This window comes from Pyxicephalus adspersus, chromosome 10 (assembly GCF_032062135.1).
Source record: "Pyxicephalus adspersus chromosome 10, UCB_Pads_2.0, whole genome shotgun sequence".
NCBI classification, from domain to species: domain Eukaryota; kingdom Metazoa; phylum Chordata; class Amphibia; order Anura; family Pyxicephalidae; genus Pyxicephalus; species Pyxicephalus adspersus.
The window spans coordinates 6,449,427-6,476,360 of NC_092867.1; the positions used below are offsets into that span (position 1 = coordinate 6,449,427).

General features: G+C 39.1%; 1 protein-coding gene across 3 annotated transcripts in view; it reads left to right on the forward strand.

Annotated features, from left to right (window-relative positions):
• LOC140339975 (ovostatin-like) overlaps positions 1 to 11,168 on the forward strand; it is a 46,158-nt gene extending 34,990 nt beyond the window's left edge. For 2 of the 3 annotated variants that reach the window (XM_072424903.1, XM_072424905.1), the window contains exons 29-36: positions 2,183 to 2,463; positions 2,589 to 2,804; positions 5,418 to 5,542; positions 6,191 to 6,281; positions 6,584 to 6,655; positions 8,263 to 8,365; positions 9,997 to 10,063; positions 11,021 to 11,168. In XM_072424903.1, coding sequence (XP_072281004.1) covers positions 2,183 to 2,463; positions 2,589 to 2,804; positions 5,418 to 5,542; positions 6,191 to 6,281; positions 6,584 to 6,655; positions 8,263 to 8,365; positions 9,997 to 10,040 — 932 coding nt within the window. In that variant the 3' untranslated portion in view covers positions 10,041 to 10,063; positions 11,021 to 11,168. Of the gene's footprint in view, positions 1 to 2,182; positions 2,464 to 2,588; positions 2,805 to 5,417; positions 5,543 to 6,190; positions 6,282 to 6,583; positions 6,656 to 8,262; positions 8,366 to 9,996; positions 10,065 to 11,020 lie in introns of all 3 variants that reach the window. The other variant, XM_072424904.1, reaches the window with a different exon arrangement.
• Positions 11,169 to 26,934: the final 15,766 nt, after the last annotated feature.

Below are 26,934 nucleotides of genomic sequence, written 5' to 3' on the forward strand. Positions count from 1 at the left end.
CTTTTAAGAAACAAAAAATGTTTAGGCTAATTTAGCCAAGTTGCAATTTTGTATTAACTGCCCTTTGTTTTCAACATATCACTTTATGTGACATATTGCCCTGTGAATCATGCAATGGCTGACCACAGCCAGGGCTGATGGAAGAGTCATCCTCAATAATCTTAATTCAGTTAACTGCACCTGCTCCTCTATGGGCTCTCCATGTTCTAACAAGCCCATGAACAGGATATGCACAGATGGGTAGTCAAAGGAAAGGACAGTCTGATGGAAATATGAAACAGTCAGACCCCCTTATCCAGGTCATGCCCAAATTACACATGAGCAACATATTGGATGCCTTAATTCTGTAGCCTCTCTTAAAAAGCATATTTAGAAGGGTGAATGTGATTAGCAATTACATGAGATCTGATTCATTACATGAGTTCTGATTCACATTCAGAAGATAGCAAAGTTTAAAAGTCTCCTATCTTCTCTCATCATCTCCATCTACTACCTATCTGCTTGATCCAACCCCCTCTGATCTACTCTGTTCCCATTTCTTCACCCTGGCCCCCTCTCACTAACCAAACTATTAGGCCTCTCTTTTTCTACCCCTTCAAATTGCCATTGTTCTCCCTATCATAAAGAAACCCTCACTAGATCTCTTCTGACTTTCCAGCTACTGTCTTATCTCCCTTCTCCTGTATGTCTCCAAACCTATGGAGAGCATTGTCTTTAAAAGACCTTTCTATCTGAACACCAATTCTTTCCTTGACCAACTCCAGTGTGGCTATCGAGCTGCCCAATCCACTGAAACAGCCCTTACTAAACTGGCCAACGATCTTTCCTCTGCTTTTGACACTGTTGACGCCCCCTCTAATCCAAATAATGTGCTCCATTGGTATCAGTGACACTGCTCTTCCATGGTTTGTTTCCTACTTGTCTGACCGCTCCTTTCAATAGTAATTCCTCCTCTCTCGCTCTTCACCCTGTTAGTGTTCCCTAAGGCTATGTCCTTGAGCAGGTTCTCCGATCCTCCTTTGGTTTACAGTACCATCTGTATGCTGAAGACACTCAAATCTGTCTGTCCACCCCGGACTTGTCTCACCCTGTCCTGGACAAGGTTTCATTCTGCCTGTCAGCTATATCCTGGATGACTGACAGATTTCTGAACATCAACCTGAATAAAACCGAACTCCTTATCCCCCCTCCACATTCCAAATCTCTTCCTGACATTGTGCCGTTCTTTCAGCCTTCTCAGGCATGTTTTAATGGCATCACCTTCCATTCAACCCACTCTCGTTCACCCTTCACATTCTGAGCATTTCCATCTACTGCCACTTTCACCTATGCAACATCTCCAAAATTTGCCCCTACCTGTCGGCAGAGACCACCAAACTCCTTGTATCATCACCCGCCTAAACTACTGTAACCTCCTCCTCTCTGGTATTCCACTAACCTGACTCTCTCCTCCACAATCCATTATGAATGATGCAACCAGACTTATCCAGCTTCCATTTCACCTTAGAATCAAATTCAAGCTCTTGAGCTTTGTCTTCAAATCCCTCAACAGCTCTTTTCCCACTTACCTTTATGGGTAAAAACACCCCCTAGCCACTTTCTTTACTCCAATGACCTTCTAATGATTTCCTCATTCATATCCTTCTCACATGCACGGCTCCAAGACTTTTCTAGGGGAGCTTCCACGCTCTGCAACGCTCTTCATTCTCCTATTAGGCTTGCTACTGTTTTCTACAAATTTAAAAGAGCTCTAAAAACCCATCTCTATAAACTCACCTACTAGTCTTCTTCTGTGTCTTAAATCCTCACTACTTACCCACCATTCAATATCTCCCTCCTAGTTTGTGATAAACCTCTCCCCAGTCCTCTTCTTTTATGTCATTGTCTGTATCTGTCTGTCATTTGCAACCCCTATGTATTGTACTGCGCTGCTGAATATGTTGGTGCCATATAAATATAGTTTATTAATTATTATAATGGTGAGAGGTTTTAGAAAAATTTAATTTCTTTAACTGAAATTTGGGTAAAAATCATTGAATTCTATAGGAAAGGAAGCAATAGGCTGGTGTTTAAGGATGTAAAGAGCCTTAAATGGGACCATTTACCTGTTCTGAATTTCGATTTTTTTTTTTTGTGTATGTGCATATTGTCCTTTACCTCTACTCTGACCATTTATTTACAGATGGCACCATACACTGGCAAAGAGAAAACATGCCTGCAATCAGGCCAGTTCCATTTTTCAATCCTGTATATGCCCCGGCCGATACAAAGCTTACAGCTTACATGCTGCTAAGCATTATGGCAGGAATTGGTAACGTGAGAAACGCAGAATCAGGGGCCACAAAAACAGGAAAACCGTCAGCACCTCCAGGTCCATCCGAAAATACCCTGGCAACAATGGCACAGATCGCCCTGTTTCTTTCCCGCCAGCAAAACTCTCATGGAGGGTTCCAGTCTACAACGGTAATTATAAACGTTGTGGTATATCAAAAAAATGGTGGCGGGTATAATGTCTTATCTAATTCTTACTGTCAACACATTCCAAAGAATAGCTGTATATGGGTTAATGATTCTTTTTAATTTTCTAGGACACAGTTGTTGGTCTCCAGGCTCTCGCTTCTTTTGCAAGGATATTGTACACCCCACATTCACAGCACACTATTGAGATCACTGGAAGCAATGGAAAAATTGGTGAATTTGACCTAAATCCTGAAAACAGGCTGCTGGTTCAGAGACAGGATTTGCCAGATCCTACCGGTGACTACAGCCTACAAGTCAAAGGAAATGGATGGTTTTTAACTCAGGTATGACAAGAAGTGATTGCAGGTTTAACTGTACTGTGATCTTGGTTAAGCTACATTGGTATTTTCATAAAAAAAAAAAAAAAATCTGATATTTCGTGCAATTTTTGCATTTTTAAAAATTGCATTGAAAAATGATTTTTTTTTTTCATTTGTATTTTTATGGTCTAATAGCATTGATGATAAATCATATTACACAATGATGGGGTCTTTTTCTTATACTTTGTGGTGCATTGATAGTATACAGCCCTAGCCGCTCTCTTTACTCCTCCAATGACCTACTAATGACTTCCTTATCATAACCTCATCACACGCATGGCTCCAAGACTTTTCTATAGCTGCCCCGACTCTGGAATGATCTTCCTATTCATCTGCCTCCTACTTTCTGCTCCTTTAAAAGAGCCCTTAAAACCCATCTTTCAAACTTGCCTACCCCTTTATCTCTTATAACATCACTACTTGCCCACCACTCCATATGCCTATTGTATACTGCTTCCCCACCTCTTGATGTAAGCTTGTAAGCTCTTCTGGGCAGGGTCCTCTCCTCCTCCTGTGTCTGTCATTTTTCCACCCCTATTTATTGTACAGTGCTACTTAATATGTTATCGCTATATAAATCCTGTTTAATAATTATAATGGATTTGCAAACAAATTTTTTTTTTTACATAAAAGGGGTAATAACCTTGGGACTTTAAAGGTATACTGGATTCTATATTCATTCAGAATCCAGTATGTATCTTTTGTTAATACAAATGTTGATTAAAACAAATAAAAATATAAACACATTTACATGCTCCAATAATCAGTCTGGGCTTATACCGGTTCAACACATTTCTCGGAACATAGTTGGCTTCCTCAGGAACATATTGGCCTAAAAAATTACAAAAATGTTTTTTCAAAATTTAAAATGTCCAATACACACTTGTGACTTATCAATATCATCACATGCAGGTTACTCACTTCTGTTTCCACATTTAATTCCTCGATGGACAGATAGGTCAAGGGGTCAGCAGTTCTTTTTTAAATAAGTTGATGTAGATCACTGGCTAGGATAAAAAGCTTTATAAATTTAAATAGGTTCCTTAGCAACAATTATCCATTATGATTTACAGAATTTTATAGCTATATGTACACCACTGTCCAAGCTTATTAGAAAGGTAACTATACCATGCATTCACCCATTACATTGTATTCAAATTGCCCGTATAATGTGCTGTTGCCAATAGCAACCCCATCCAAACAGGTTATGAACTGCAGGTAAAAATCTCACCTGAGCTCTACCTTTTTCTTGTGTAACGCTCTTAGAATCCGCATTAGGATAGTTTCATGTATCCAGCCTTTTAAATAGTCCTATAACATAATCAAGTTCTCATTAATTTTACACCTATAAAGGCACCACTATCCAAGCTATTGGTAAGGTAACTATAACTTGGCTAAAGTATATTTAATTGTATTAAAGTTACCGCTGTAATGTACTGTTGCCAATAGCAGCCGCTTTTTAACCATCTACAATTTTAAGTCTCACCTTAGCTCTATCCTGTTCCAGTGTAACACTCTTAGAATAAGCCTTAGGATAATTTCATGCATCCAGCCATTTAAATGGTCTTATAAAATAATCAGGATCTCAATAATTTAACAACTATATATGCAGCACTGCCCAAACTATTAGGAAGGTAACTATACCATGCATTAGCTACCCATCACCTATTTCATTGTATTCAAGTCGCCGCTGTAATATGCTGTTGCCAATAGCAGCTGCTTTTGAACCGCTTCAACTTCAAATATAAATTTGTGTCTAATAATAATGAATTGGCTGCCTTAATGCAAAGTATAGCAACGTGTGCTACATTACACACATTTATATGTGTACACTAATTCATAGTAATGGAACACAGATGTAAACGGGGCCCTAAATCTCAGCCGTAGCAGGAGAGAATTATTATAAGGGGTTATGATCATAAATGACCACATGACTGAGATATGCCAAAGCCTTTTCCTACCTTTTACCAACTCATCCTCCTTTTCCACACCTTTTACAGTACAAAAACTCACTGACACCTGCGGTTATGGTGAAATTGGCTTACGGATGTTTAATTGGACACTATTACTTTATATAACTCAAAATATTGCAAATTACCATACCTTTTCCACATGACCTTTTGGGCTTCCCCCCCCCTCAGTCAGGCTGGCCCACACCTATCTCACCTGTCGCAGGCTTCCTGGGCCTCACTTACCTGCAGTGCTGGAGCCCCCAAACCTATTGGGTATCATCATAGCAGTTGTACGGCTTTTTGTTCCTGGAGGTATGACATTCACCGCTTTGAAAAATCTTGCTTATTCTCCATGCCTGCAATGGTATATTCTGTATTATCAATGAAAATATTGACCACATGTCCAATATAATGAATCCTTATTTTCAACAATAGAATTGGTGAAAGAAAACGCGGTTACCACAAACTATCCCAGTTCTGTAAAATGGTAAATGTGCCTCCAACAGCCACCAGTTAGCCACAGACTATGGATTACTATCAGACTAGTTATCTTATTTGCCATACATTGATGGATAAACTGTTCTTTTAACCTTGTGCAGTAAATTCTTTATTTTTGAACCTGCAGGCCACAGTTGTATACTACATACCAGTACCGAAAGAGAATACTGCCTTCTCCCTGGCCATGGTCGCCACCTCTGATAAATGCCTGAATGGAGTGGCAAAAAATTTCAACTTGAGTGTCACTTTAAGGTTTGTAATCCAAATCTCACTTCTTAACTTCTCCTATAATGTGCTTCTAAGTTTTATGAAGCTAAGTTGGGTGAAACCAAGTCTGGAAAAGTCTGGAGACCTGTTTTTTTTTTTTAATTGGGAAAGGGTTTGACCTTTAATGAGGATTGTAATGCTGCATGTGTCCCCAATGGGTAGGTTTTTGTCCTGCTATTCATCACTGACACAGAAAAGTGCTGGGAAATCTAAAATATTAGTGTTCTTGGCAGAACAACTGGTGAGGGAGAACCATTAAAATGGTATAATTTGTTCTTCACTTTTAAAACACAAATGGAAATTAATCTGTAAAGTGAAGGGTAATTTCCCAGTGGGGCAGGGCCAGCAAAGTATAACCAAAATGGTAACAGCCATCTCCATGACAAGGTCCTCTTATCTCCCAAAAAACATTAAATTACTTTTTTTTGTTTTTTTTTAAATACATAAAAATATATTGCTCAACACATTTACTGCACTTAGGGGGATGCAGATATGCGCTTTTGTAGTAGAATACACAACAACATCAAAAGTCTAAATAGGTTCTTCAGTGTTTTAATCTTCAAGGCCAGTTTGGGGTAAGAGGCAAGTAACCAAATGTATCAATATAAAACATTTTTTTTTTTTGTTTAATAGCTATCAGGGATATCGGAATGCTTCTAGCATGACAGTTATAAATATAAGAATGCTCTCCGGATTTCACCCAGATTACTGGTCTTTAAGAGAGGTAAGTGAGCTTTACCAATTTATTCAAGAGTATGTTGAGGCTGAGAGATCACTGCATCCACCCAGAGAGCAGAGGTCCCCCTCTATAGCATGGTGGCAAGCAAAAGTCACTTCTACCTGGGCTATGGCTATTTTTTAACATGAAGAATAGATTACTGTCATTGAAACACATGGGCATGGAAGATTCTCCACCAGGGAATGTGTTCAGCTGATTGACATTAAATTTGCAGCTGCTTTTAAGTTCATGAATTGTATTGTAATGGTTATGATTTCACATGACTGACTTTTTTCCCCTCTCTTAAGCTGGAGAATTCAAAAGTAATTGCCAAAGCTGAAGAGAACTCTAAGGGAGAACTTGAAATCTATCTGGATTCTGTGAGTAATCAGTCATTTGTCAAATTTTCCTAATACATTCCACTATTCGATGTCATGTTTTAGTTCATTGAGAAATATATTTTAGAAGAATAATATTGCTTAATATATATGCATAAATAAAGCCTGCGTATATTTAAAGCAGAGTTTTATCGGCTCCTCTCCTGGACTGAAACTCCTTGTTGATTTCACTTTACACTGTGAGATTCTCACAATGTGCATTAGAAATTGCAGCAAGTACAAGCCAATGTAACATCCTGCCTGTAAGATGCTCAGCCTACATACCCAACCATCAAAATAACTTGTGGGTCCCAGGGGAACCTCTTCTATATTTACTATTAGCATGATGATTAATGGCATGAATGACTCTTGCTTTGTTTGCTAGAGGGACGAATGTCACCCATACAGATAGCCAAAAATTATTTGGTATCCGTTGCAACTGACCTGAGCAGTCCAAATAATTTGTGGCCTAAGGAACCCCTACCAACCTCTGGAAAACCCTATGGTTCCGTGTAACCCTGTCTGAGAAACTCAAAAGACTTTTGTTTCCCAATCTGACTGTCCTGGCCCACCTCCTAATTTTATTAAAGTTAGGTTAATTTCCGTCGTTGAGAAACTCAAACTGTAAAGCAAAAGTCTAAATCGGAGTTTCTCGAGCAGACTGTTCTTGGCCAACCCCTTGAATTTGTTGGCGTTCAGTTCTTTTCTGTTTTTGAGTCTCATCATCACATGAAAGCATTTACATTCAACCTGCCTAGAGAAAATCCACTTCTCCAGATGTCCATCCATCAAGGCATTTTGATGTTTGGATAACTTCTCAAATAAACCAAACCATCAGGCTGGAGGGGAACTAAGGCATGGTGGTGTGATGTTTGCTTTGTCTTCAGGAGTCTTTAATGGTGGCCCTGTACTTCTTCCTTTTTTCCCTAAAACCAACCTAACTCTGGGCTGTCCTATCCTCAGTAAGTTTCCCCTGTGCCACACCGAGAACTATCCAGTATGGCTGTATACATTTTTATAGATTTGTTTACTTACATTTTCACAAGTCTTTGAGCCAGCCATGATGGGGTCCTTCTAGTCTCTCGTATTTTGTTGGGTGGTCCTTAATGATTCACTTAGCAGTGCTGGTGTTACGTCAGTGCTGCTCTCCGTAGCATTATACTGTAGGGTACCATGGTGCAAAAGGGTGTTTCTATGTCTTTCTGCCCCAATAGAATACTGGTTGAATTACATTGGATATCATTCAACCAGGAACCAAAGACCTCTACTAGCAGAACAGAATTTAATCCTCAGAGAAATGGCGAGTTTGCAACCATAGTTGTGCGTTTTGCTTTTTAAATTATGCACCTCTGGGCCATGTTTTAATATTTTCTTTTACAAGATTTGGATTTAGGTTTTACTAGTTCATGGTGTTGCAGATAATAATTGGAGTTTATTAGTCTTAAAAAATTTCAGACACATGAACTGGTGTACCTATGACTACTTAAACAATTATAAGTTATACATGCAGTATATCAAACTGCAAAGACTGCTGCTACAGGTTACAATATGCTGCAGTGTTAACCATAAAACCAGCCATTGTTGACTTTGCTATTCTTTCCATCTTTTAGGTGAGCAACGACCCTATTACCTTCTCATTCAGAGTCTCCATGGGAGAGAGAGTGATAAAAGTGAAAGAAAGTTCCGCTCTGGTGTATGACTACTATGAACAAGGTAATCCCTGATAAAAAGAATGTCATAGACCGGGCAAATGGCTACATATGGTGTTTACATTCATTTATTAGCTATTTCAGGTTTAGCTATAGAGCTATTGTTGTGATTTAAGACCCTTTGCCACCCTGCACTGCCTCCAGCCCTGCTCTGAAAATTTCCAAACCTTTACAATGCTACTGAAAATGGGTTTTTGTTCCTTTCTGATTGGTCGGGAGGGGAGAAACTTTCAATTTGGACAGAAACCCTAAAGGGCTGTAATTCTAGGATTATACTGGTGAATAAATCTGTCAAAACGGGATATACATTTTTGGAAAGCAGACCCAACCAGGTTTCTCAGAAATGTAAAGGATATTGCATGGGCGCACAGGTAACATGGAGGCACAGAGGCCTACTAGAGATCATCCGAGTCGAGAACAACCTGGGTAGTAGAGCCTTTACATATAGGAGGGAGCATACTCCAGGGTCACAGAAAGACACAATGTGTCTACAGCAAAAGGAGGGAGCTTAGCTATGTCTTTTTTTTATCCTAATTGGGAAAATAGTTGTAAAATGTCTCCAGATTGGTCCTGGTGCACTGTTTTGGGTGACTAAGATGGAAACCAAGCAATGAAAGGGGCAGTCTCTTTTCTGCTGAAGGATTTACCCAAGTTTTTTGTGGATACCTGATGTGATCAGCATGCAGTTAGGTAGCAATAATATAACTCTTAGCTGCTCTATCCATATTAAAATAAAGTTTTGACTAGAATTGGTTTTAAGAGGAACCAGACTTGTACATTCTCAGCTACATAGCTTTAGGTGAAGGCTTTGTAGTGCTTGCTGCTTGACTTAGAGAAAGCATTTCTGTTGGTTTTAGGTTTTTTTCAGACTCCTGGTAACCACAGTAGTATAAAATAACCAAATGCAGTTGGTTGTGGTGTGGTTTTTGAAAGTCCTGAAGCTTGCTTTTTTCAGGCCATGTGGTTACTTTCCTTTTCTGGAGGAAGAATGGCACAACAAACACACAAGGAACACATGCATACATATTGACCTACAATACAGTTTGCTGGTCCATAAACACAATGTCATATTTTTTTGCCTTCTTGCCTTGGCCCTATTTGTGTTTTTTTTTTCTCACTTCATTTCCTGTCCTCCAGTTACATTAGGAAATTATGTGAGATCTCTGTAAATTTAATAACGTTTCTCACTTGTAGCTGGAACATTTTCCAATTCTTTTAATAATGCTTAACAAGATAAATAAATCTTCCAGATATATAGACGGCATTAAACCCCTAACAGGGGATTTAACACCTTACTACTTGATCCAAATTTAAAAGTTAAAATGCATCTAAATCCAAAATCTTTTTTTTTTTTAAACAAAGCAATCCAATCCAACACACTGGTATCCATCATAAATGTATATTCATTCTAATATGCTTTAAAGGACAGCCAAATAGTTTCATTTACTGGCTGTGCATTATAAATGGCTCAATGTGTCTTCTCCAGCCTGAAATATGACTGGAAGATAAAGCAAAAACTGTAAGAATTTTAACAGGTGGTTGGATTGATGTTAACTTGTAAGTGAGAGCCTTTTGTGCATGGTTCCTTTTGTGCATTACCTACATTTTATCTTGTTTTTTTTAATTTTTCTCTAGGTGAAAATGGATATGCTTCCTACTCACACCCTTGTTCAAAGTAAGCTTAAGGGTTATAAAAAAAAAAAGTAAGTGTTACCCAAACTTTTTCCTATCTCTGCAGTATTGGTAATTACTTTGAAAAGGCAGATACAGATCACTGTCCATTTTGGGCAAAAGTAGTTACACATATCAACTGTTTTGTGGTGACCTTTTTCTTGCTGCTCCCCAAGTTAAACCAAATGGTTTCAATGGCCAACAACAAAGCAGTAGTTTATGCTTTGTAAATGTTGGTTGTTGGGCTGATACACTCTTGGAAAACCACCATTTGGGACATTCTGGCACCAGCCTCCCATTGCTAGAATACCCAGGGGCAATGGTTTCTTAGCTTTTGCAAAAGGATGAAGATGACAGCCCTGAATAATATCTAATTGGAAATATCCACTAATATATGTGCTGAATAGGTTATATCTGGGTCTAGGATAAAATTTAGTTCTGTAGATCTTCTGTACCAATGCTTCTACAACTAAAATGTCTGAGCTGGGTTCCCATGTAGTGCAATCCTGTGCATTGTACATCCATTTCAATGGGGTCTAATGAGCAGAAAAAATGCATGCATCTTATTTGTGCAAATCAATGCATTTATATGTCCATAAATGTTGGAGAGCCCCCTAGAATACAATGTACTGGGTACAGCTCATTGTGGTACTGCTCTTTATGATGATGCACAGCACAAATGTAAACGAGGCCCTAAAGCCCAACCAGGATGCATATTTGTGTATCTTTTACTTTTTCCCGCAACTGTGTTGGCAGTAAGTAGGAGGGTTGGATTGTGGCTTTCACGCACAAAGCAAGTGGTCTCCTTTGCTCCCTTAACTGATATAATAATAGTGATCTTGCTTCCTGAGGAGCAATATTGATTGTGGGGAACTGTTTTGCAGGTCCAATTTTCCCACATGCTGATCCTTTTTTATTGGGGGGTAGTGACCTCTATGTATACATTTTGATTGATGAATTAATATAGTGATTTTTATTCCCTCTACAGAAGCTGACCTCAAGATCCCATCTGATTTATATATGAAGCAGCTGAAATAGACAGAATTATATTACTTGTTCATTGTTACTGTATTTGTGTGCTATTTTTGTCTGTGTAGCTTGTATAAACATGTGATAATAAAGTTAGCTATACTACATCTTGCTTATTTTGAGCCTTTTAATGGACTCTTATACCTAACATAACCATTCCTTGTTTTAGTATCGAGATTGGTGTACTACTTAAAGCTAGATACCCATCTGCTTACTCAAATTTGTTTTATTAAAGTCTGCATTGTATATTTTACAAGCTGGGCCTTGGGCAATTTTAAACAAGGAATTCATTCAATCCTACAGTTAATTCGTAAGTAAATGTGTGTTTAAAACAAGCAGTGTAAAAAGTAGCTGAATCTGAGCTGGTATTGGCATCTTGTAATCTCAAACAAAAGCAGAGCTCAGGCTAAGATCAGGTAGGAACAGCAGTTTTGGGGGCACTTCATGGCTGGCACCCCTGTGTTGGCAAGCCTGTGTTTTCACATCTGAAAGTGGAGGTATATGAGAGCTCATATTCACCGCCAATATTCCCTGGTGGAAGGTAATGTAGCTTCATGACCTCAGGCACACTTCCCAGTGTGGTAATCATAATGTAACCTTATCCTAGATTTAGATCTGTACTTGGGGCTGGACATCAAGGGTTTTGCTTCCCTAAAGGCTGACCTGAAATTTTAGCTGTTCATCAAGAAAAAAAGAATCATGGACAATACTTCACTGTGTTGGTCAACTAAAACGTTGCAATGCTCACATGGAACATTCTAAAAGAACCACGCCATTACACTGCAACGTTAATTTTAGTTCATTTTTAAGATATTGATAATGCTATGGACCTTCAATCAATCACCTATAGCCTTTGGTAACTCTTCAATGTAGGAAGTGGAGTATTCTGCCCATGCAAATCTGATTCATAAGGGTGTATTTATAAATGAGAGAGTCTGATACCTGAATCTGCATTCTCTGATAGTTGCTATAATGATTATACTGTATGGTAATTGCACTGCAAGTGCAGGAAGCACTTACACAATGTCTTCTAGGTTGAAACATACAATATAAACGGCAAACAAAGATAAAAATTTTAGTTTTGCCAAATTTTTATAATACAAAAAAAGCACAATTCTCTCAAAAATGCATATCATTTGAATGAAAGGAATAGAGTCATTGGCATAAAAGGGTCAGTGGAGTGCACAAAGTCACTGGAGTACAGAAGTAACTTGTGCAATAGTCTCTGGTGTACAAGGATCACTGGAGCAACAAGGTCACAAATGCAGAGGAGGTCAATGGAACGCAAAGAGTCACTGACCCAATAGGGTTTCCAGTCACTAAAGTACATGGTGTCATTAGAGCAATGGGGTCACCAGTAGACAAGTGTTGCTGCAGATGTCACTGGAGAACATAGTGGCCTAAGAACAATGAGTATATGCATAGTATGCTTTTTGTGACACCTGGGAAGACTTACCCAAAAAAGCAGACTGTAAATCTTTCCTAAATGTTATTTCTTTACATGAGGAACACTTAGAACAGATGTTCACATATCTTACATAAAAACCTTACTATGTGTCCTGGTGATACCCCCTGTGATACCAGGACAAGAAATACAGAAGAACTCCTAAATAAGTCTCAGCCAGAAATAAAAACTTGATTTAAGTTTTAAACTGTCTCCATAATAAAGCCTAATTCCAGATAAAGTTTTAAATACCAAGTAGTGCAGTCTGATAACCTGACCAGAAACCAACATAACCTTTTTATTTAATGTTAGCCAGTTATATAGCAATGTTCTTCAGCATGTTACAGAAGATTCAGAAATCATACAGTTACTTGGCAGATATTGGATGGTAATATGTAAAACATTGGGCACTGAAGAAATATTCTCCAACCAGGAAACTTGGGTTTTACCTTTTTTGCATCTTCCTTCTCTAACTAGAACAACCCGTGCCTTGGGCTGTGCTCTTTGGACTCTAAGATGTTCTGCACACACATACACAAAAAAAAAAAAGCTTTGTGCAATAGCTAGATGATGTTTGTAGACATCGCCCAGGGTGCTTGAACCAAACGTAACCCAGTGACACATTATCCAATTTATTTAACCCCCCATATGACCATAGAGGCCTGGATGGCCAAACCAAGTTTAGCCGTAAAGTGGAACCAAACTCTATTTAAAAAAAACAAAAAAGTTGTCAGGCTGCTTATCGGAGAAGGAACTGGTGATCTCCATTCTGCAATAAAATAAAAGTGCCTGCCTGATTGCAAATTCCACTCTGCAAAACCCATGCATGCACACAGGACCTCATTCCTGGCAGTCAGTTATACCAAGATCATACACTTAAATGCTAATGAAGGAAAACAAAATGAAAATCAGGCAGGCAAGTTTATTTTATTGTAGAAGGCATATTGCCTGTCCAGCGATCCAGTGCCATACAGGGCCACCCAGTAAAGATAACTTGCTATTGATGCCAGTGAAGTTATGAGCATAGAAGTTGGATTAAATGGTGGTTGGCAAATATGCAAATCAAATGCCTATACACACCTGTATGCTGCTATGCATTGTGATAATGCACATGTCACACAGCATTCTATGTTAACCCATGTTACATGTGTTTCCACTATGTGGTCCATTGAACTTGAATGGCACCTCAACACATTAAAGTGGAATTAAACCCTGCTATACCTTTGTTCTTTGAGTTTGGCCATCCTCTTTCCTTCCTACATGTGCACCTTGGCCAACTTGTTTGGCCGAGATGACATAACAGGTTAGCGGGAGTTCATTCAGTATCCAGCATGCCCAGGTGAAGGCGGGCATTTTGACCATCCCATGCAGCGATCAGGCAGGCTAAAAATGTTATTGCAAAAGGAACATCGCTTGCCTTTTTATGAAATAATTCCCTGCCTGATGCAAAAGGAACACCGCCTGTCCTGCTTGCTGCAACCTTTTTGGTTTGATCCATAAAAACTTGTTTGAGCCAGGATTTTATTCCTCATCCACAAAGTAGGTTTTCATGGATGTCTGTTTTTCCGTTAGGGAGATTTACTCCCCACCATTGCAGTCTAAGATTTGGGCTCAGCTTATATTTTTGCAAAGAAAAAGTCCAGAACTACTACAGCAAAAAAACAAACAAAAAAACAAAACACCATCAACATTAGGAGGCAGAAAAGCAATGTGCCACCTCAAAGACCAATTCACAATGGAATCTAGGGATGTGGAGTAGTTACATAGTACATATAGCGGCTTCAGAAAGTATTCAGACCATCGTCACTAATCATTAGTAGATTCCAGGGGATATGGACTTGTTATATAACTTGTCTGATGAGGTTTATTCTGCACACTTTCAGATATATACACCAGACAGTTTCATTCCATCTCTGGCTGCCATGTTGTCAGTGTGTGTTGACCCTCCTTGACTTTTTTCCTGCTTATGACATTTAGACACAATATCCCAGTTCAGTGGCAGTTCCCTGTTGCTTTGCATGTCCAGCTTCCGAGATCCTCAAACTTCAGAGACTGAAATACTCAAACCAGCTACGTCAAAGATTCTCTTTCAGATGAACAAATCTATGATTTCAATACACGGAAAATAAACTCATAGCTGTTTCCAGAACTGATGTTTGCATTTCACATTTAATTGTTACAAAACGTTCTGGCAGGGGGAGAAATTAATTATACCTAGCATGAGGCATAATCCGGTTTTTCTGACAGTACACGAGCTATGCGTAGCTCAGAACATTCTGCAGTAAATGAGGCTAACTGCTGTTTAAAAATATAACATGCATAGATCCAAAAATCCTTAGCAGGCCCACATTTTCTACTTTTGCATTTATATCGTGCTAACAGGTTCTGCAACTCTTTACAGTTCAAAGTCATGTCACTGTCTAAATAGAGCTCATAATCTATTAATGCCCCTTCCATGGTCATTTGGGGAAAACAACAACTAACTAACAGTATGTTACCCACACAATTAAAGGGGCTGGCATCCTGGCTAAGACTCAAACCTGAGACCCAAACACTGCAAGATACTGCAAGTCACTGAGCCACCATGCTACCCATCACATTAAATTCAATCAATTGTGAGGTTTTGCATGTCAGCACACAATTAAAAAAATCTTTTGTCAGATCTTAAAATTAGGTAAAAACAACCTCAGATGACAAACAGCACATGCCATATTAAAGTGTGCCATTATTTAACAAAGACCAAGTCAAAAAGAGGAAGCAATGTGTAAAAAAATCAAATACACCCTTACCACTGTCATAGAAATTAAGAGGGCAAGTATCAGCCAGGTGCTGCTAATCTAATGCACATTATATGCATTGCATATAGATTTTTGGCAGTTGGCTGGTCTGGAGCATTCAGGTGTGTGTTAACACAATGCTAAAGAGAACAAACATCAGCAATTAATTTGGCGAAGCATTTTTCAATGCCCATTAGTCTGGAAGGAGTTAGAAAGCCATTTTTAAAATAATATGTAAAAATTCTAGAGTAGAAAGAATGAGGTTTGAGGCTCAGAAGTTCATTGTATATAGCTAATTACGTATTTATACATAGTTGATTCATACATAATTACAGTGTTACAGAAAATTACTTGTATTGTATCCCAGGTCCTGTTCACATTCACAGGAATGGGATGACTATACTATACATAAAACAATAATTAAAGCTTATACAATGGGTCCATGAAGGTCGCAAATATCTTGACGTGTTTCACCAAAATGTGGTTTGGGTGTGAAAAGAGTTTTGTATGATAGTCTGACATGGCTGGTAGTAATTCAAGTGTGAACAAGAATGTTTTAGGCAACAATATGGATGCAATAGATGGACTTCAACATAATTTTATGGTATAAGAAACACCGGTTATTCAAGGTACTTCCAAGGAATGGCTCATGCAGCTAGTCTGTTTGTTCCAGATTGATATTGAGCCTTGGAAGGTAGGATTGTAGTCGGTTGCTTGACAAAATTAATGTCCTTCTAAACTTTGTAGGTTACATGGCAGGGTTGTCCATTGCAGGGATGCCTGTCATTGAATCCAGGCTAGCAAAGAATGTTTGAAAGTATGGGATGCTGAAGCTTGAGTTCCTGCTCATTTGCAGCCAGGGGCTTCAGCATCCCAGCTTGGATTTACTTTAAAACATTCCTTACTAGCCCAGAAAAAGTTTCACAAGTTGTCAGTCTTCCAAGGAGTGGAGACACCAGCAAATATATCACAGAGTCAGACCATGCAGTGCTCAGAGAAATTCCATTTCAGACTCTACAGAGTTCAGTTGGAATGTTAAAGTTCACGACAATACAATTACAAAAAAAAGACTGAATAAGTATGACTTGTTTGGAAGGGTGTGCAAGATAGAGGCCCTTCTCTCTGAAGTTGCACTTGATTAAATCCAGAGACTTTGGGAACAATGTCCTTTGGACAGTTGAGACCAAAATGGAGATGCTTGACAATAATGCACAGCACCCCATTGGGTGAAAACAAGACATATCAGCACAAGCACATCATACCAACTGTCAGTAGGGTGGTGGAGGAGTGATGATTTGGGTAAATTTTGTAACCACAGGACCAGGACACCTTGCAGTGACTAAGTTGACCATGGACCCCTCTGTATACTACAGTATTCTGGAGTCAAATGTGAGGCATTGATTACAATAATCAGAAGCACACCAGAAAACCATCAACAAAGTTATTGTAAAAGAAAAGAATCAAGGTGTTGCAATCGCCCAGACCTCAATCTGAGTGAAATGCTGGACCTTAACCACCTGAGCGTTACACTGATGTCTAGATTTCTGTACACTGTTTTTCATAATTTTTTTTTTTAATTGTAGACCTGTAAGTTACAGAAATATGTCCGAACAAGGATCTAGTAGATATCATGAATATAAAAAAAAGTTTGAAACACGCATTGTGATAATGCACATGTCACACAGCATTCTATGTTAACCCATGTTACATGTGTTTCCACTATGTGGTCCATTGAACTTGAATGGCACCTCAGCACATTAAAGTAGACTTAAACCCTGCTATACCTTTGTTCTTTGAGTTTGGCCATCCTCTTTCCTTCCTAGATGTGCACCTTGGCCAACTTGTTTGTCTGAGATGGCATACCAGGTTAGCGGGTGTTCATTCAGTATCCAGCAAGCAAAGGTGAAGCCGGGATTGGCGGGCATTTTGACCGTCCCATGGAGCGATCAGGCAGGCTAAAAATGTTATTGCAAAAGGAACATCGCTTGCCTTTTTCTGAAATAATGCCCTGCCTGATGCAAAAGGAACACCGCCTGTCCTGCCTGATGCAACCTTTTTGTTTGATCCATAAAAACTTGTTTGAGCCAGGATGTTATTCCTCATCCACAAAGTAGGTTTTCACTGATGTCTGTTTTTCTGTTAGGGAGATTTACTCCCCACCATTGCAGTCTAAGATTTGGGCTCAGCTTATATTTTTGCAAAGAAAAAGTTCAGAACTACTACAGCAAAAAAACAAAACATCAACATTAGGAAGCACAAAACCAATGTGCCACCTCAAAGACCAATTCACAATGGAATCTAGGGATGTGGAGTGGTTACACAGTACATATAGTGGCTTTAGAAAGTATTCAGACCCTCGTCACTAATCATTAGTGGATTCCAGGGGATATGGACTTGCTATATAACTTGTCTAATGAGGTTTATTCTGCACACTTTCAGATATATACACCAGACAGTTTCATTCCATCTCTGGCTGCCATGTTGTCAGTGTTTGTTGACTCTCCTTGACTTTTTTCCTGCTTATGACATTTAGACACAGTATCCCAGCTCAGTGGCAGTTCCCTGTTGATTTGCATGTCCAGCTTCCGAGATCCTCAAACTTCAGAGACTGAAATTCTCAAACCAGCTACGTCCAAGACTCCCTTTCAGATGAACAAATCTATGATTTCAATACACGGAAAATAAACTCATGGCTGTTTCCAGAACTGATGTTTGCATTTCACATTTAATTGTTACAAACCGTTCTGGCAGGGGGAGAAATTAATTATACCTAGCATGAGCATAATCCAGTTTTTCTGACAGTACACAAGCTATGAGTAGCTCAGAACATTTTGCAGTAAATGAGGCTAACTGCTGTTTAAAAATATAACATGCATAGATCCAAAAATCCTTAGTAGGCCCACATTTTCTACTTTTGCATTTATATCGTGCTAACAGGTTCTGCAACTCTTTACAGTTCAAAGTAATGTCACTGTCTAAATAGAGCTCATAATCTAATAATGCCCCTTCCATGGTCATTTGGGGAAAACAAGTTAACTAACAGTATGTTACCCACACAATTAAAGGGGTTAGCATCCTGGCCAAGACTCAAACCTGAGACCCAAACACTGCAAGATACTGCAAGTCACTGAGCCACCATGCTACCCATCAAATTAAATTCAATCAATTGTGAGGTTTTGCATGTCAGGTTACAATTAAATAAATCTTTTGTCAGATCTTAAAATTAGGTAAAAACAACCTCAGATGACAAACAGCACATGCCATATTAAAGTGTGCCATTTTTTTTAACAAAGACCAAGTCAAAATAGGGAAGCAATGCGTAAAAAAATCAAATACACCCTTATCACTGTCATAGAAATTAGGAGGGCAAGTATCAGCCAGGTGCTGCTAATCTAATTCACTTTATATGCATTGCATATAGATTTTTGGCAGTTGGCTGGTCCTGGAGCATTCAGGTGTGTGTTAACACAATGCCAAAGAGAAAAAACATTAGCAATGAATTTAGCAAATCATTTTTCAATGCCCATTAGTGTGAGAAGGATTAGAAAGCCATTTTAAAAATAATATGTACAAATTCTAGAGTAGAAAGAATGAGGTTTGAGGCTCAGAAGTTCATTGTAAATAGCTAATTATGTATTTATACATAGTTGATTCATACATAATTACAGTGTTACAGAAAATTACTTGTATTGTATCCCAGGTCCTGTTCACATTCACAGGAAAGGGATGACTATACTATGCATAGGTGTTCTACCGCAAAACAATAATTAAAACTTATACGATGGGACTGTGAAGGTCGCAAATATCTTGATGTGTTTCGCCAAAATGTGGCTTCTTCAGGGGTTTGGGTGTGAAAAGAGTTTTGTATGATAGTCTGACGTGGCTGGTAGTAATTTCAAGTGTGAACAAGAATGTTTTAGGCAACAATATGGCTGCAATAGATGCACTTCAACATCATTTTATGGCATAAGAAACACCGGTTATTCAAGGTACTTCCAAGGAATGGCTCATGCAGCTAGTCTGTTTGTTCCAGATTGATACTGAGCTTTGGAAGGTAGGATTGTAGAATTATAGGTTGCTTGACAAAATAAATGTCCTTCTAAACTATATAGGTTACATGAAGGGTTGCCCATTGCAGCGATGCCTGTCATGGAATCCAGGCTAGTAAAGAATGTTTGAAAATATGGGATGCTGAAGCTTGAGTTCCTGCTCATTTGCAGCCAGAGGCTTCGGCATACCAGCTTGGATTTACTTTAAAACATTCCTTACTAGCCCAGAAAATTTTTCACAAATTGTCAATCTTCACAGGAGTGGAGACACCAGCAAATATATCATAAAGTCAGACCATGTGGTGCTAACAGAAATTCCATTTCAGACTCTACAGACTTCAGTTGGAATGTTAAAGTTCACGACAGTACAATTACAAAAAAAGACTGAATAAGTATCTCTTGTTTGGAAGGGTGTGCAAGATATAGAGCAACCTTCCCTCTGAAGTGACCATGGCAGCACATCTTAGGTTTGCAAAGTTGCACCTGAATAAACCCAGACTTTGGGAACAATGTCCTTTGGACAGTTGAGACCAAAATGGAGATGCTTGACAATAATGCACAGCACCCCATTTGGTGAAAACAAGACATATCAGCACAAGCACATCATACCAAATGTCAGCAGGGTGGTGGAGGAGTGATGATTTAGGTAAATTTTGTAACCACAGGACCAGGACACCTTGCAGTGACTAAGTTGACCCCTCTGTATACCACAGTATTCTGGAGTCAAATGTGAGGCATTGATTACAATAATCAGAAGCACTCCAGAAAACCATCAACAAAATGATTGTAAAAGAAAAGCATCAAGGTGTTGCAATCGCCCAGACCTCAATCTGAGTGAAAGGCTGGACCTTAAGAGAGCTGTGCATAAACAAAAGCCACACACATCAATGAACTGAAACTTAAATATTACCAAGCATAATAGGCCAAACTTCCACCACAAGGATGTGAAAGACTGATAAAGTCATCCAGAAAACAATGGCTTCAAGTTATTGGTAAAGGTGGTAAAGCTGATGAATCATGGGGTGTACCTAATTTTTCACATAAGGTTTCTACCTTTTAGGAGAGAATTAAACCTCTGTTGCATTGCTGGTGATCTTTTTTTTAATCAACTTCCTGTCTATATGCACTCACTCAACTGATGATTGCATATTATTAGATGGAAACATTGAAACATTTTTATACAATGTGCCTAGGGATGATTTTCTGTTCTCCACAATGATGGGTGTTCCATGACCTTCACATGTACCATTGCAGTTTACCATCCATGTAAACCCATGAGCATGTTTGCAAACATTTTATATTTATTTTTAATGTTTATTACTATTAGTAACTTTTAGAGAAAATGATTCTAGGGGAAGGTTGCTAATCTACACAATGGGCAGCATTCCCATTGGTTGCAGGTCGTTACGGGCAAATTACTTTGCCCTCCAGTCAGGTACTGCTCTAGAATGGTACTAACAATGCTCTCCAAAAATACATGCCTTCCTTTAAATTGCCAATACTGTAAAACCCATTGACCAGTCCATCAGTTTCAATGTCCAATCAAAACCCGCTCCACCTCATCTGAAGCCATTCACCTGCGTGTCCTCTTGGCACAACCTAGCCTGTTTTTCATGCAAAAAATATTCAAAAATAGGAACAGACCTAAATTAAACGTTTTTTGTTTGTTCATGTTTTTTTAAGTGTCTTCTTTGTATAAATGTACAAATGGATATTGAGTCCAATTTTAGTTCCACTTGCCAGACTTAGATGTCTCTTTTTCAACATGTACACCAACACACCTTTATTCACAGGCCTTTCCATAATTTAACAATCCCCATAAACCTTTTTAATTTTGTAGAAATAAAAATATGTTTAATAGGGGTTTGTACCTAGTGTTTCGTGGTTGCATATTAATATTAATATTATTTTTCTTCTTATTAAATAGGATTTATATAGCGCCAACATATTACGCAGCGCTGTACATGAAATAGGGGTTGCAAATGACAGACAGATACAGACAGTGACACAGAAAGAGGAGAGGACCCTGCCCTGAAGACCTTACAATCTAGGAGGTGGGGGAAGTAGCACACAATAGGAGGGGAGATATGAAGAGGTGGGACGTAGTAAGGGTTTGGGAGACAGAAGAAAAAGACGGGTAGGTGAGGTTGAAGCGTTGGGTTTTGAGTGCTCTTTTAAATGAGCAGAAAGTAGGAACAAGAAGAATAGGATGGGGAAGACCATTCCAGAGAGTTGGGGCAGCTCTAGAAAAGTCTTCGAGCTGTGCATGTGACGAGTTTATGAGTGAGGAAGTCATTAGTAGGTCATTGGAGGAGCGAAGAGAGCGGCTAGGAGAGTATATTTCTACCAGGTCAAAAAGGTAAGTGAGGCAAGAACTATGGAGAGATTTGAAGGTAAAGCACAGGAGATGAATTTGATTCTCAGGTAAAACGGAAACCAATGAAGAGAACTACAAAGAGAGGCAGCAAGAAGTGGAGTGGTGGAAGGATGGATAAGTCTGGCTTCAGCATTCATAACACAGATCAACATGTCATTTTTATCAGATATAATTGTATGTGGTATTTTTGATGCAGATTTCAAATCTGTGTCTAGTTTTTCTCTAGAACATCTAGTTTTTGTGATGCAGCTAATTATATATTGTGTGAAATTCATTATAAATAGCTTTAACATATCACAACATTTTTTGACAATTTTCTTTTTTTAAGGTTAGAGACCACACTAACTGTCATTGATTTCATCCATCATTATAAAAATATAGAAATTCCTCTATCCAAATTACCAAGAGGTCACATTCCCATTTTTTAGAAGCAAATAGGAAAAGAACATCCGGCCAATTCAATTACGAAGTAAAAATATTTTACATAAAAACCTTTATTTCAATATGAAGCAAATATCCACAATTTATAACAAATAAAAACATATGAAGTGAGCAGAATCTCCTATGTAAACACCAAAAAGTGATTTACAGCTTGTCGACGCGGAGAACACAGTCTGCTGGTTTAGGACAATTTAGGATATAATAATGCTCACATCAGTTCAAACATCTCTTTATTAAATCAGGGCTGTTATAAAGGCTAAAACAAACAATAGGGCAGCACGGGGCACAATACGTCTCCAATACACTACTATCAGCAGTCAGAGATGTCCATAGATCTTGAACAACAGCGATGTCTCCTCTTACTCCAACTTATACATGGGATCCTTCTAGCTTCCTTTTTGCTGTGGCTTTCTTAGGCGATTTCAAACTAACAGGATCAGTGAATATATCAACATCTTCTCTGCTCTGGCGGCCACATTCTTTAAGATCTTTGGACATCTTTGACTGCTGATAGGAGTGTATTGGAGATGTACCGTGCACCGTGCTGCTCTGTTTTTCGAAACACTTTTCGGTGTTTACACTTCATACGTCTTTTTTGTTAAAAATTGTGGATATTTGCTTTATATTGAAATAAAGGTTTTTCATTGAAATATTTTTATTTCGTAATTGAATTCGCCTGAAAAGTTCCAAAAAATTGTATGTTCTTTTGCTCCATTTGTCACCATGCGTGACTGGCTAAATCGGCATAAAGCAGAAATGCCATTTGCAATCCCGATGGTGTGGAGAGAACCGCCAGACCATCTAATCTAATCGCTATTTTTGCTGTATCAACAAAAGTAGATTCTCAGGTAAAACCAAGCACAAAATTGTATATCCCAGCCTTGATTCTGCAATTAGGCCCGTTCCCTATGATGATTCATTGCCAGTTACGGTACCACCACATGATGGAAGAAGGTGAAGGTGATGAGGAATGCGATGGAGTTGCAGCCAGTTATAACCCCTAATCATCTGATCCTGACTACTTGGCCGATTCAGAACCAGAGACCTTTACACAAGCAGAGCTAAATGATCTCGTTCATGATCTAAGACAAAGCAGAACTTCTTGCTTCAAGGCTTAAACAGAAGCACTTGCTTGCAAAGGTGTAACTAACTCACTAGAGAAAACTAAATCATAACTTGACAGCGTTCTTCGTTAGTAATGGCTCACTGTGCTACTGTCATGATATAAATGCACTCTTTAACAGTTTGTCATAAGACCATGTTCCATGTGTATCTTCATTGATTCCTCTAAAAGAAGATTGAAAGCAGTCTTACTGCATAATGGTAACTCCAAACCCAGTTTACCGATTACCCATTCCATTAACCTAAAGGAGTCCTATGACAACATGAAGTTAATACTTGAGGCAATCCAGTATAAAACACATCAGTGGAACATCTGTGGGGACCTAAAGGTCATTGGCTTGCTGATGGGAATGCAAGGAGGATTCACAAAATATTGCTGTTTCCTATGCCTGTGGAAGACCAATATGTCAAGCGTGATTGGCTACGAAGAGATACCTATAAGCCAAGAACAAGCAGTTTCAAGTTTCTGCCTCTGACTGATCCGCATAAAATATTTCTGCCACCTCTCCATATCAAGTTAGCCTTGATGAAGGACCTTGTAAAAGCCATGGGTAAATCAAACTCCATGGGCTTTCAGTACCTTGTTGAGAATTTTCCAAACACAAGCACTGCAAAAATGAAGGAAGGGATATTTATAGGGCCACAGATCAAGTCTGTTTTGCAGGATGATGTTTTCAAACAATCTCTCTCAGCAGCTGAGCTTGGGATGCATTCAAGTGGCTGTGTGAAAAGTTTCTGGGCAACCATAAGTCTCCTGCGTACAAGGATGAAGTTTAGAATCTGCTTGATTCATACCAGAAACTGGGTTGTCGCATGTCATTAAAAAAACAATTTCCTATATTCACATCTAGAATTCCTCACAGAAAATCATGGTATGGTGAGTGACGAACAAGGAGAACGTTTTCACAAGGACATTCAGGTAATGGAGAACTGCTACCAAGGTTTCTGGATTGAAAGTATTATACCTAACTACTCCTGGATGCTGTACCACGACAATCGAAAGAGTACACAAGAAATTCATACTCTAAGCATTTCCGAAGAAACAATGGCACCTGACTGACACTGTTCAGTAAATCTATACCACAGTGTGCCTTTTTTTACTTCACACTGAAGATGTATTAACATTCACTTCAATGGTGCTTATGTTTTAGTACGAAATACATGCATGTACAATGTTAACTATAATAGTACTCATAATTCAGGACCTGTACATGTTAGGGAAAAATAGATCTGAAATCTGCTTGAAAAACTAATTTAGATTAATTTGGTTTCTGATCTGATTTGGTTTCTGATGATTATCAAAACTATTATTTTGTTGACCTGTGTAATAGTTCATAGAGGGGAAAGTTGGGTTAGTGGAATACCAGAGAGGAGGATGTTAAAGTAATCCAGAAGACGAGAGATGATAAAAGCCTTTGGGGACAGGTAGGGAAGGATTTTGATTTTGGAGATGTTGCGTAGGTGAAAGTGACAGGACCTAGAAATGTTCTGAATATGGGGGTAAAGGACAGGGCAGAATCGAAGATGACACCATATATATATATAAGGAATTTGTCAGGGAGGGATTTGGAAAATCTGGGGGGGGGGGAGATGAGGAATTTGGGTAAATCCAGGATGAGTTTAAGAAATCTGTCAGCCATCTATGATGAGATGGCCAACAGGCAGCATGAAACCTTATCCAGGACTTAGGGAGACAAGTCAGGGTGAACAGATAGATTTGATTGTCATCAGCATAAAGATGGTACTGTAAACCAAAGAAGGTTATGAGATTACTGGGTGAGGAATTTTACAGAGAAAACAGAACCGGTCCAAGGACTTACCCTGTGTGAAAAGCAGGAAAGGTCCAGGAAATGTTGCCCTGGGACTTAGCTCTGTGGAGGTCGTTGGCCACTTTAGTGAGGGCTGTTTTGGTGAAATGCGCAGCTCAAAAGCCAGACTGGAGAGGGTCAAGGAGAGAGATGGTGCTCAGTTAATCAATGAGTCTTTTTTTTTTTTCTAGACAAGATGCTAGAGACAAGGTGGTGAGAAGTTAGGAAACATATGGGAGAAGGAAGATAGGACAGTAGCTAGAAAGTAGGGAGGGGTCTAGTGAGGGTTTATTCAGGATAGGGAGAATAATGGCATGTTTGAAAGCGGAGGGGTATATACCAGGAGAAAGGGAGAGGTTGAATAGTTGGGTTAATGCGGGGGCCAGAGTGGAGGAATGGTCAAGGAGTAGATAAGAGGGCATTGGGTCAAGCGGACAGGGAGAAGATGGAGATGATGGGAGAAGAGAGGAGACTTCATCCAGAGTAAAAGGGCTGAGGGAGGTCAGTGATAATTTACTGGTGGAAAGGTTAGATATGGCCGGAGTAGCACGGTGAGCAGAGATATCAAGTTTGATTTTGACAATTTTATATCTAAAGTAGGTGGCTATGTCCTGGGCAGAAAGTAGTTGTTGAGACAATTTCTGAGAAGAGGTTGAGTGGGTTGGACGTTTGAGAGAAAATGACAGCAGAGAAATAATTTTGCTTGACAACAGCGAGTGCAGTGTTAAAGGGTTGTAGTCTGGCTTTGTAGTCCATGAAGTTAGTTGCTGAGGTCAGATTTCCTCCACTTGCGCTCAGCTGCATGATATTTTGGAGATGTTTGGTGTGATTGTTGTGCCAGGGTCAAGGTTTGGCAGGACAGGGGTAGCAGAAGGTGGCAGGGGCAACTTTATCCAGAGCCAAAAAAAGAGTGTGGTTGAACTGGGTAGCAGCATTATCTGGAGAGGTGATTTTAGAGAGAGTGGGGGGTTAGGGACGTAAGGCAGATTGAGAATAGGTTATGGTCAAGGTTACAGATATCTCTCTGCCATTGGCCAAGTCTGGGATGTGGCAAAGGGGGGCAAAAGTCTGATAGGCTAACGTTGATAAGGTTGTGATCAGAAAGGGGAAATGGCGAGTTGTCAAAGTGCGTAAGGTTGCAGAGTTTGGAAAATATCGGGCCTAAGGTGTGACCGGCGATATGTGTGGGGCGTTTATGTTCTGTGTGAGTCCAAAGGAGAAGGTAGTTTACTGCAACAATAATGTCATAAGGATGATGGTGAGCAGGTCATAGGAAAGAATATGTGGGAGCCAAGAGGCAAAGTTATCCAGACATTATTCTACGCCATACTCGATGAAACAACAAAAGGCATGCTGGCTCTTTTATTATTATTTTTATTATTATTATTATATTATTTTTTAATGCGATGACCGACATGCGGTATCTGTGTAGACATACGTATATAAAATTGTTCTAGAAAAGAAATATTTATTTCATTAGCAAGTAAAGAGTGCATGACTGGAGTGACACTGTAATGACAAATTGACAATCCACAGTAGGAAATTAATTCTATAAAACAATATTGCACTACATACAGGTGACAGCTCTCTTCCCCCTACTTACCCTACCAACTCCTCTTTGCCCTCAGGGAATTATTGTTCTTTTAGATAGTTATTGAGGAAATTCAAACACTGTATCCGATCCAGAAAATTCTATTCCCCGAATTGTTCCTCTTTGCATAACGTTTGCAAATATGCCTACTGTCAGACAACAGACTTTGCTTATGTGGTGGCAATGACCATGCAGGAAGTTAGTTCTGCCTTCAGGTCTATAAAGGTCTGAGATTTCAGGTGTTTATCCTTGAAGTTACCTGCT